General features: G+C 40.5%; 1 protein-coding gene across 1 annotated transcript; it reads right to left on the bottom strand.

Moving 5' to 3' along the window:
• Positions 1–232: 232 nt before the first annotated feature.
• On the bottom strand, positions 233–2778 carry LOC147855920 (E3 ubiquitin-protein ligase RZFP34-like). The gene is made up of 12 exons (XM_087329786.1): positions 2530–2778; positions 2300–2387; positions 2171–2227; positions 2037–2069; positions 1713–1790; positions 1526–1569; positions 1393–1433; positions 1220–1302; positions 1019–1110; positions 861–930; positions 742–783; positions 233–646 (listed from the first exon to the last, which is right to left on the bottom strand). The coding sequence occupies exons 1-12, from the start codon at positions 2682–2684 to the stop codon at positions 509–511; spliced, it is 921 nt and encodes a 306-aa protein (XP_087185912.1). The 5' UTR covers positions 2685–2778; the 3' UTR covers positions 233–508.
• Between the last annotated feature and the right edge of the window lie 10101 nt (positions 2779–12879).

Genomic DNA, 12879 nt, shown 5'->3' with positions numbered 1-12879 from the left:
TGTGTTTTGTCCGGACCATTTACCTACTTATCAACATAGACATCAACTCTCCAGCCTCATTATCCTGTCCCATGGTGAAACATCGAGCCATACACCATGATGCCAGTGAAAACCTGACTGACTGGCTTGCAAAATTGAGGAAAACCCACTTTTATCGCAATAAAAGAATGGCCCATGCCCTAAATAAGAACCATATAGATAGAGAGATTTCCATTTGGCAGACATGCTAGACAAAAATATATATCTTTATAAGAACCGAGGTGCCAAATAGCAATGTGGATCAATCTATACATAGAAATGTATGTATATCCATACAAACTGAAAAATGCTACTGTTCGCTTCCATATAAATGGCAGTAAAAATGAAAATGAATAATTTCCAACCAAGCAATGCTTTTGGTTGTGAGAGTTTACATGAACATAGGAAAAATGGCATTTGCAGAACTATCGAACGAGTTAAACAAAGCCATCAATAAGAAGAAGGTTGAGAAACAAAATGTCAACATAGTTCATCGTCCCAATCCACTGTTAGGCAAGGGACCTTTCGTCTGGCGCGTATTATAAGAACTGCAACTAGAGCATTTGTGAGCAATAATATGAAATGGAACCTCACTATTGGCGCCACAATCGTTGCACAATATCCAAACCTGTATATATAAAAGCGAGGAATAGAAGATCATCATTTCAAAGTTCAAGACTAACCATTATACCAAATATACACACATTTGAAAGGGGAAAATACCAATTTGTTTTGGTATGCTTCAGGCATCGGAGTGGCCGCAACCTGTTATGTTTTTCAAAAAAGATTTTTACTTAAAAAGGCACACTGATGAAAACAGTAAATCCTGGAACAGAGAATACCTCCTGATCAAGATGGGCCCATACTCTTGACATATCATAAAGGGATTTGGAGCAAATAGGGCATGTATACCTGTACAATACACAAAGGTTTTGGTTTATAGCGCAATCCACAACGAGCACCAAAACTATAGCATATATAACCCATGGAAACAACTTACTGATCATGAGAGCGCATTTCCTCTAAGCATTTAAAATGCATCGTATGGCCACACCGCATCACAGCCGTACTTTTCAGAGAATCGAATAGATACTACCATCCAAGTATGAGCAAAGTAGAGCTTAGAATAAGATAAGCAAATATCGCTTATTAATTAGAATTGGAATAGAAAAGTCATCCTATCAATAATAGACAGTCATACCTCAAAACAGATCGGACAGTTGTGTTGCATTGCATTCTCTACACATTGATGTTTATTTTGCAACGTTGTCGAATAACAACAGCCTATAGCGAATTACATACGATAAATTTACATGAAAGATAACACTGCAATATGAACAAATACTTTAAATGCACAAGACGAGAAAAGCATACCACATTGTTCACAGTGGAAGAAATTCTCTTTGCCACCAACCCTAGTAAAGAAAAAAATAATAAGATTTCATTTCATCTCAGGGGCGAGAAGTTTAATCTTTCCCACAGGAAACAAGATTTTAATCTTTTTTACCTGCATATCCCACAGGCATCACAATGGAACTGCTCCTTTGAAGTCTGTAAAACATGTCTTAACAAAGTCAGAACAAGGTATATTTTATAGATTAATTCCAATGAGAAAAGAAATAGATCGGTGGATTGGTCATAGAACAATGACACTATGCTTGGCTTATACTAGAAAAGCTCAGAAAACAACTCACATTATCATCAAAGAATTTGCATTTGCTGCAGAAGTACTCCCCCATACACACTCCACAGTTTTCACATGTTTGTTGAACCTGAATATTTTTCGAACAAAATAATTAGCTACAATGTTAATAATGATCATATGCCAAAGCCTAAGGAGCTTGATATGACCAATTACTGCATGGCTATTGCCTGGCTATGACACAGAATCTACATAGTTATAGAAACTGTTTCCAAACAATAGCTAGCATCCTTATCTTCTGATAAAATCATGGACTTCATATCCTTAACATTCACATACAACCTGTCATGGATTATAGCAGTAAAAATCTACTCACATTCTGTTCAGTGTTGCACAGAGAACAAATAACCTGAAAATTAAAAAAGGAAGCATGAATCCTTAAGAAGCACATAATAAAACCAACAAATCAAAGAAATCCAAAGCAAGGAATAAAGAAGCAGGATGATTTACCTTCTCCACTTTGTGTCGAGGGATTTCATGACGCATTGCAATGTCTTTCTCTTTGGCCTGCGAGAGAGAAAGCAGGGAATACATCAAATTCTGTTATTGCTAAAGCAATTACAGTAAAAGAGCTACTACCTTAGCTTCATTGTGGCAATGGCGACAATCAAATATTTCGTCACAGCAAGGAGCACGGATCTTACATCTCCTTCGATAATGAGAGCACCTGAATCGGTTAGAAAACGAAGCTTTTAAATACACAGAGTTCCACAGAGCACTAGGAAATGCATAGAGACAGAAGCAGAAGCTCGACATGAAGCTTCATGTAGACAATGGCAGAAATACAGAGAGAGAGCGAGAGATGATACCCGTGAAGCATTCTTCCTCGATCGAGCTTGGATGTCATTTCAAGGAACTCATCCATGAAATCGTGACTGTGATTATCGTCATCGCCATCATCAACGGAGACGATATGAGCCTGCGTAAAGACACAGCTCAAGCCTAATCGAAAGAACGCATCCATGAAATACTGAAGAATAATAAGAAAGAGATAGGGTTCAGGGAAACGTTGGACCACCCCTGAAACCCTAACCCTAAAAAACCTCTATCTCTGAACCCCCAGGAAACTCTCACTCTCTGAAATCCAAAAAGATTCTGTGTTTCTTTCTCAAAACACTTAAAGACTCTGTCTGTGTCTCTTTCTCAAAACACTTAAAAGACTCTTTCGCTTTGAAACCCTAAAATAATCACTCTCTCTGGAAATCTAAACGGATCTATCTCTCTCTCACACAGACCCTAACCCTCAGTCACCGTCTCTCTGGAACCCTAACCCTATAATTAATTACCCTTTTTTTCTGAAAGGCTTAATTAACGCTCACTTTCTCCCTCTCTCTCTCTCTGAATCCCTGTCGCTGGATCTATATCCTTATCCTACCCACTGAAACCCTAACCCTATCTCGCTCCGTCTGTCGGATGGTCTCTCTGAACCCCTACCCTAAGTCTCTCTCTCTCTCTCTCTCTCTCTCTCTGTATGCAGTGGAATTAGGGTTTAGAAGGAGGAGCAGAGAGCAGGGTGAATGGAAGACATGCCTTTTTACAGACAAAGGAGAAGCAAGAGAATCGGACGTTTCGATGGTCGTTGATGGCGGCCAGTAATTACGTAGTAGGCACGATCTCTCTCTCTCTCTCTCTGTGTCTTCTCTCTGCTACAGACAGAACAATCGCCCATGAAATCAGGAGAATCTCCATAGCTAGCCCAAATGGAGGGAAGCTGAACATATATGTAGTTCTTTCAAACTATGGGGCTACACACGTACACACAGACGCAAATATATATATATATATATATATATATTGGGAAAGAAAGAACATTCATTTCACTCGAACCGAACCGAACCGAACCGAACCGACAGAACCGATGCCGATTTGCTAACATTGTCCGAATCATATATGTTCACACCTTGAGATGTTCTCCCTCTCTTGTGTTTCAAAGGCACAGAGAGAGATGTTCCACCCTTTTTGCACTGCTATGTGCTTTGCGATTCCGTTCTACTTACTTCTAGGGGGTTTAGGGTTCGTTCTTTCTTGTATTCGTAGAGAGAGAGAGAGAGAGAGAGAGAGAGAGAAAGAAAGAAAGAAAGATATATTAACGTCTTCTAAGGCCAAATTTGGCCCATGAGACAATTGGGTTACAACAAAAATGAGTGTTTATCCAATCATCAAAACTAAAATAAAAGAAAATAGCTTAAGCTAAGAAAGTTCTAGTAGTGTACAAAACGTTGCACTAAGCCTAATCTCATTTCCACCCAAGTCTCTCAAAAAGAAGTGGGAGGTCAAAAGTTTTTGGTGTGGGTGTGACCCATGGTCCCGATGCATAGAGTGCCCTAGCCATGGCTTCTAGGCGGTGTAGTTCACGTTCCCTTATTTTCTTTATTGCTTCTCCATCTCGTCGAGTTGCTTTGAAACACGGCATCCAAGGGCGTTTGGTTCTTCTTTGATTTTCTGCTTCATCAAGGAAAAGCCCGAGTGGTGCAGGTGTGTCGACATTCATTGTCTCCCCCTGTTCCTGAAAAACTTCATTTGTTACATGTTGGTAAACATTATCAACATTATTATCAACGTTTTGTAACTTATTCTCTCTGTGTTGTTTCAATTCTAAGATGTATCTACCTAATTTCTTTATATCTAGTGTATCTAATAGTTTAGGGAGGGTGGGAGAGGAACCAAGCATGTCTTGGTATTTTGCCCTTATCTCGGCACAGGTGGGGCATTTGCATGTAAAATGGTACTCATCCTCTATCTCTATGTGGCATAACCTACATATCCTTTCCTCCCTAGGGACTCCATTAGTACGTCCATTCTCAATCTCAAGTTGGTGAGATGATATTCTAAGTTGACCAATGGCAACCCTTAGTGCATGTGGTAAGAATACATCTAGATATTTTGGGCGCGTGATAAAACCTAACTCAAAGAAGTGCATAAAGTGTTCCTTATAGTACAACATTTTAGATGGGTGTGGCTCTAGTGGGGTGATCCATTTATACCGAGTATAAATTTGCCATATTTCTTGGCATATTACTTTATTACGGTTCTCATGAGAGATTAAAGTGTTATCAGTCGTGTGGTCATACTTAAGGGGGGGGGAGGTTATTAATGTCTAGGCCGTTGGCAAGAAGCCAACTCACCATCATGCCATACCATGAGCTAGTATAGCCGGACTCATACAGTGCTCGAGAAGCCTTAAAGGCTTGGTGGGATATTCTATCAAGTGGTTGGCTATGTATCCTATGGATAAAGACTACAAGTTGAAAAAGTGCTTCTACTAACACAGGGGGTAGAGTGAACTCAGCCCTAATAATGTCATGTGGGACCGACGATTTGCTTCGGAGTTGGCGTGATAACATCATCACCAATGGTCTCTCTAATTGCGTCCACATGAAAGATGGTAGTCCTGGAGCCCAAACCGCTGATGCATACATGAGAGAGGGAGTCACTAATGAGTCAAAGAGCCACCCTTTAGTTCGTGGCTCTTGGAAGTATGCTTGGTGGCATTGTCTCTCGAGGAGTGAGAGGGATGCATGTCCTCTTGTAAGTCTATCCTTCGTTGCTTGTGTCATCGAAAATTTACCTGAGCGGGCACTGAAAGTGACTCCGAGATAGACATATGATCCAACCACCTCAACTGGGCTATGGGAGATAGTTAGGTGACACTTAGCTCTAATTTGGGCCGACGTGTGGAAGATAAGGACTTTAGTTTTCCCTAGATTCACTACCAATCCTCGTTGTGTGCAAAAGTCATCTAAGGCATTAAGGTGCCTTTGTAGGTTGTGTTCGGATTCAGAGAGCAAAACTATCTCGTCTGCATAGAGCAAGATACACACCTGCGTATCCCCAAGGACTACTCCATTGCCTCCCTTACGAGCAATAAAATCTGTGATCTCATCAATGTAGATCCCAAAAAGAGTCGGAAATAAGGGGCAACCTTGTTTTACACCAATAGTGCTAGTGAAACTATCGGATATGCCGCCTGGGCATCGAACACACCCGGACACTTGTTCATATAGTGCGTAGATGGCCCAAACCATGTCATCTGGTATCCTCAAGCTCTTAAGCCTATCAAACAACCGCTCTCTAGGGACCGTGTCAAAGGCTTTGCGGAAGTCCACAAAACAACAATATAGTTTTTTCTTACGAGCCTTAGTCTGGTCAATTAAGCATCTAAGTGTGAAGATATGATCAATAGTGGAGAAGGCTCGTCTAAAGCCAGCATGTTCAGGTGCACGAAGATTTAAGGTCTCCATATACTCGCTAAGCTCTGCCTCCATTACTGCACCATATAATTTAGCAAGGGTATGACCTATCATAATGGTCTTATAAGTATTTGGGTCCATGGGGTCCCCCCCTTTATGTATGGGGGCCACTGTGTTCATGGTCCATTGTGGTGGAAAACCCTCTGCGAGGGCACGATTGAAGATTAGAGTTAGCAAGGGAGCTAGGCACTCTCTCGCATATATGATGTGTTCTACTCGGAATCTTGTGTGGTCCATGGACTTCCTATGTTGTAATTTCTTTATGACCTTCGTGACCCTAGAGGTCGTGAAGAGTGTCCCCACAGTAGGTCGGGGTGTAGAAGGCATTGGAATGGGTGGTTGGTTTGGGATTTGGTAAAGTCTCTCTGTATAAGTGTGCCAAGTTTCGGGATCTTCGATGGGTGTTTGTGGTCTTGGTTCCCGTAATCTCTTCCATGCAGTGGCACAATCGCTACTCATGAGCATATGGTAGAGTTCCCAATATTGGGATGCCTCCCATGCTCGTCTCTTAAGACGTGTCATCTTGCACATTTCTTTACGAGCTTGTACTGAGGTAATACTACCACTGAGTTGCGATATTGTAAGTTGTCTATGTAAGCACCCACAATCCTCATCATACCATCTATTTTGTGGCATAGATCCTACTTTACCTTGATTGGAGTGTTTCGTGTATGGGAAACTGCTAACTGCTGCAGAGTGAAGGATGTGTGTGAGTTTCGTACTAAGGCTCTCTAAAGGTAGGGAGGGATCAAGGGAGGAGAGATGGGCTTGAACATGTCGAGCATATATGTCAGAGAGCTCATGTGTGAAATGTATTGTGATGTCATGGCGTGGTTGACTAGAGTTGGTGATGTTAGAGATATCGCATTTTAGCTCAAAGTATAAGAAACTATGGTCCGCGCCAATAGGACATGGGGCCACTCGGAAGGAGTTAATCATGTGGGTAGCTTCAGGGCGTCCTATTAGATAATTGATTGTGTTTTCCCCTCCTCCATGTGGGAAACATCTGAGCTCTTCCGAACCTGGCCACTTGGCTAAACCATTATATATGACCATCTGGTGCCGACTGCCGAGTTCGAGCAAATGATGGCCAAATCTCGTGGCGTCCGCACCTTGATCCTTTGATCTACGTGTGGTGTCTATGTCTAAAGGATCGACATTTACCATTTCTAGGTTTCTATTCATTTGAAATATTGTGCATTGTCGGGATTGGGTTCTCGCATTAAAGTCTCCTACAAGGAATACTTCTCCTTGGGAAGAATATCGGATTATGTCATCCGATAGAGGTTCATATGGGGAAGGCCCATGTGGCACTCCGTCATCAACTAATCTCGCCTCGCCAGCCAGATTATAACGAGAGCCTTTCAAGGGAAAGTAACAAATGGCGAAAAATATTGCCTTGTCCTTGCTTGTGGAGACTTTCACCCACATAAAACGAGCTTTTGGGTCTGTGCTCAGTATTTCTATCCTATTATGTAGCTCCCTCCGAAACAATATTGCGACACCTCCAGATCCCTTGGTAGTGCATCGACGTAAGGTTTGTCTAAAAGCCGACTCCCAACGAAATCCTTTGACTCGTGGGAGTCCCCTATTTGGGCTTTGGTGTGTTTCTACTAGGCAAACTATATCTGATTCCTTTAATATCCCCTCTAGGCGGCCGAGATGTGTCCAGAGTGCGCCGTTACAATTCCATAAGGTCATCCTAAGTGTGTTTTCTATCACATGGGCCACACGCCGTCAATTAGTAGTGCGATCATTTATGATCACTCGCCCATCTCGATAAAAGGCGCGATGCCCGTCTTTACGAGCTTGCATAACCTTTGGCATACAACTCTTGCGATGCTCAATTTGCATCTTGGTGAGGTCTTCATTGAGATAGATAGGGTCCCCACCCAATCCTCGAAGAATTTGTCTCTTCTTAAAGAAAGTGATTCTAGAGTCTAAGTCTTTAAATTGAAGAACTAAGGCTCTCTTCCTAGTTGTGTCGCGTCCGGCCCTCCAAGCTTTGGTGATAGGTAGGGTCGTTGTGTACCCTAAAATTTTCCCGAGTGTTTGTGCATCCTCGTCCAGGGATGCACCTTCCTTGAGCCCAGTGACACGCACATTTAGGCGTCGGGCTTGACGCATTTTCTCCTCTTCGAGGGTGGTATTAACAATATTTTCATCCTTTATTTCTTTTTTAATGTTTCTTTTAACCACATCTACCCAACCCGTTTTTGCTAACTCTATGTTATTTTTAACCTCCTCTTTAACTTTTTTGATCTCATCTTTTATATCCTCTATGGAGGATATTTCACCGTCCTCTCGGGATACCTTGATGTCATTAAGTTGTTGTTTGAGGTTTGTGTTTTCCTCTTTAAGTTTTTCTATTTAGGCCTTGAGGGTGTCTTTTTCCTCTCTATCTTTTTTCTTGTGGGTTTCGACGTCTTTCACCCATTTTTTCATATCCATCTCTATTTTTGTTAAACGGTTAAACATATCCAAAAAGTCCTCCTTACTTATAGCCTCGTCTTGTGTATCCTTGTGTTCCTTTCGTTTAGACATTGTATTGTTAATAAGAGAAAAAAAAGGATAAAATAAATGGGTTCGTGACTTAGCCGAGTTTGTGTGTATGTCGAAGTCACATCGGCATTTTGCACACGGCGAGCACGCTAAAAGAAACAAGGATGTGCCACCAAGAAAAGAAACACAACACTCGATAACCCCAAGAACAAGAAGGAGAAGAACACGGCAACAACAATGGCGACTACGACAGACGATGATGAACGACAGTAGGTCGTCCAGCATGCAGACGACGATCGACGGCAACAGACAACGATAGACGTTAGCAGACGGCGATGGACGTCAGAGGCGGCAGCGCGGCAACAGACGACAACACGATGGGGGGGGGGAGAGAGAGAGAGTGCAACACGGTAGCAGGCGGCGATAGACGTCGCAGACGGCAGCGATGACAGCGTGGCACACGACCGTTGCAAAGAGAGAAGAGAGAGAGAGAGAGAGAGAGAGAGAGAGAGAGAGAGAGAGAGAGAGAGAGAGAGAGAGAGAGAGAGAGAGAGAAGTATGTTTAGGAGAGCGAGTTGAACTTTTATTTCCCCCTCAATCTTAAATCCCCTTTTAATATTTCTCCTCTGTTTACATTTCATATCCTAACTCTCTCTTCTCTTATTCCTCCTTAACATTATAAACTCTACTTCCTTATACCAAAACCTCCCCCTTGTCACATTAAAGCTCATAATATCCTTTTCCTTCTTCTCCAAATCTTCCCCTTTCCAAATCATTTCCATAAGCACACACCCCCACTCCCTATTGTCATTTCTCTAAACCCTCTCCTAAAACTCCTTATATAAACCTATCCAACCCTAATGGTCATTTTAGCACTGATGAGCCCCATAGTGGGCGAAACTAGCTCGTGACCATATCCCCAAGTAATTTCTTTTCTTTTCTAATCTTAATGATAATTAGTAGTAGCTTTGCTCTTAATATTTGTCTCTCTCTCTCTCTTAACATGTTAGTAACATTTGTTTGTCTTTTTAATTAATACTTAATGACTAGCACTCTCTCCCTTTCTCATTATAGTTTTAGATACTTTAGTTATATTTAAGTTTTAATCCTTATAATAATTTAAGTGATGAAGGTTTAATCTCTCTCTCATGCTCTCTAAGCCGTGCACCGATGATACACCATTCGCACTCCTTGTCGACAATTGTATGATCAACAAAACTTAAGAGCGATGGGGGAGAGAGAGAGAGAGAGAGAGAGAGAGAGAGAGAGAGAGAGTGTGTGTATGTGTGTGTGCGCACGTTTAGGATCAATTTGCTTTGACTTCAGGGTTGTATATAAATTGGAGGAAGTCTCGCCTTATTTCTTGTATGGAGAGTGATTTGGAATGTTTGGGATGGCGAGGATCAATGATTACACTAGGTTCAATTTATCGACATTTGGGTTATCCATTGGGCATTGATGTTACAAATGTTCAATTGATTGATTGGATTAGTAGTAAATTGAGGGACAATTTTATGTATTGGAAGTCTCAATTATGGCCCTTTCATGTACGACTCAAAGTATCTTGATACCCATGTTATTATATTTTTTGTCTTTACTTCCTTTGACTAAGAAGGCATTACAGCGCATGTTACAACCTATTCGGTTCATGTTGTGGCGGAAGGGAGAAATTATAGGAGTTACATGGATTTCATGGGACCATTTGCCTACTCCTAAAAGGTTAGGTGGTGCCGCAATATTGGATTTGGAAAGGCATTTGATGGCTCGTAGATTTACATTATTACGAGATATATGTCAACAAGATCAACCATGGATATCTATGATGCAATATTTTATTGAGCATGAAGGATTGGTGCATGGGAAAACAAAGATTCAAGCATCACGGTGGTCACTACTAAATGGAAGTATTCCTCTAAATATTCGACATTCTGTATGTGGACAACATTTGGTAAGATTGTGGCAAGATGCATTATCTCTTTTTGACTAGGGACCATCAGGTGATTGAGAATATTGTAATTCATTACAAAATGAATTGCTTGTTTCTTCTTGAGTGTTGCTTTGGCATGGGAAAGAGAAGTTGAGATCTCAATTCAATCGTTTATTTCAATTGGGGATTGTACATTTGGAATATGTGTAATGAATCTCAAAGGTTGTCGAATATTGAAGATGTCAAGAGATGGTTATGTATTCCCCCAAATTATGGATTTATATGGGAGAAATTACATGATATACCATTGTTGCAAGGATCTTTGCCATTGAAAACCAATTTTGCACCTTGGGTAGATTGGCGGTTACAAGATGGTACACGCTTGTTACAGGTCACTACAAATATATTGTATCATCATGCGATGTCATCATTATCTTGGCTATCTCCTAAAGCAACGAAGTTGTGGAATGTATTAAGTCATATGCAAGGTGGTGGAAAATATTACAACGTGGATAGCATTCCCATCTACCATTTCGTGCAAAGGTATTCATATGGAGAGTCATGATTGGTGGGCTCCCATTAGGTTCGGCCTTAAAGAGACGAGGACTAGGGTCTGGCACTTGTTTCTTTCGCACCGTTCCATTGGAGGATAGTACACATAGGTTCATTAAATGTCCTATAACGTGTACCATTTGGAAGTACTTATCAGACTTTTGGCAAGTTTTAACCCGTTGTTGTTTGAGACCTCAACAATGGGTTTTTTCTCAATATGTTCAAAATGGATCAAATGATGAGATGGAGATATTGTTCCAATTTTTACGTTATTAGGGTCTACAACACAATTGGAATATGAATAATGCTTTCATGTTTGATAATAGACATGGGGTGAAAGCCTATACAAAGAAGCTTAAAGGTATTCTCATGTGGAATTTTTGGATGTTAGAGCATGTGGGGATCATTTCCTCAAATGCATATTCAGGTTTTTTAATAACATTATAGAATTAAGAAGTGTTAATATAATTAATATAATTAAGAAGTGTTGATAGGTAGAGGAGACTAAGAAGTGTTGTAACTAAGTGGATTTTACATACAATTAATATAATTGTGTGCTTTTACCAAAAAAGAAAAAGAAAAGAGAGAGAGAGAGAGAGAGAGAGACCTTAGAATCCCCATATAGTTATGAGAACAACGCAATTTTGAGTTCCTATATATCCTTTAGATTATGTTGGACATCTTTGGAATCCTTTGGCTCGAACCTGCTTTCATATTGCATGTGACATTTTATGTAGTTCTTTAATTCAAGCCTGAGAATCGACAACGGTTCAATTTTGTCTTAGCCGGTTTGACCTTGTCCAAACGAAACTGGTTAAGCCTTTAACGGTTTGGGAGTTTTTGAAATTGAACCGAATTGGCCAAACCAATTAAGTTCGGCTTGAGCCTTACCAAACCAAGCTCAAACCAATCAAAGAAGCTCAGCCTAAATCGAGCCAAACTGAATCGCCAACCCATTTATAAACTGTTTTAATTGCTTGATTCAAGCTTAAGCCGAGTCATTGCATAGTCCCACTCGAGCCTACTTTAGTTGTTTCCTCGCCTCTCTTTTATAATAATAAAAAAAGAGCCAATACTTTGAATCTCCATATGGCCCAATTTGGAGGAAGGACATACATGCAATTATGAACTCAAATCTCTTTCGGGTTGTGCTTGGTCCCCATGTGTTTGTTGTCTCCATCTTCTACAAACATGTCTTATGCACACAATTTACTTGAATCATCCAAGTGGCCCAATTAGAGGAAGAAAATTGGGTGTCGAACTTGAATTTATTTTCGGCTTTGTGCTTGGTCCCCTTGTGAATTGTGTCTCTTCAATTGAATGAGAAAATTCATAAAATTTCCATGTAGCCCATTTGGATGGGTGATATGTATGTATTTATTTGAAAGTATATGTGCACATATGATAATGTAAAGATTCATAAAGCTTTAAGAATTCTATGAATGTTTGCAATGCAATGGAGTTATGATATTTTGTCAAAATTTTTACGTTTGGGGCTAGTTATCTACAACATAAAGTCATGACTTTTTATCTTATGTGTGTCTAAGGATTAGAGTAACGTAGGACTCAATCTTTGTTAATAATTAGGACCTCGAAGAATGATAGACCGAGAAAATAGACACTATATTATTGTAATGTCTTGGTTTATTGTATCACAATGCGTACCAAATAAAATAGGGGGTTGCTTTTAGAGGCTCTTTAGGTCGATTCTCATGAATACATGAAGCTCGTTTACATGATTACTGAGGGAATTTCCTGCGTGCAAACCTTAGCCTATGATAATGTAAAGCACGATCACAATATGGGGAAAATTTTCTACTACAAAAAAAGAATAGCACTTGCACCATTGTGTGTGTCTCAAGATTCAACACATTGAGTGCACACATTTGTTTAGGTTGGAATTCTCTCTCCTTGCCGAAATGCTACAT

Source organism: Azolla caroliniana, unplaced genomic scaffold (genome assembly GCF_043228905.1).
Source record: "Azolla caroliniana isolate FFs.n. ecotype wild unplaced genomic scaffold, voAzoCaro1.0.p SCAF_13, whole genome shotgun sequence".
Lineage (NCBI taxonomy): Eukaryota > Viridiplantae > Streptophyta > Polypodiopsida > Salviniales > Salviniaceae > Azolla > Azolla caroliniana.
This window is presented reverse-complemented; position numbering and strand designations above follow the sequence as displayed.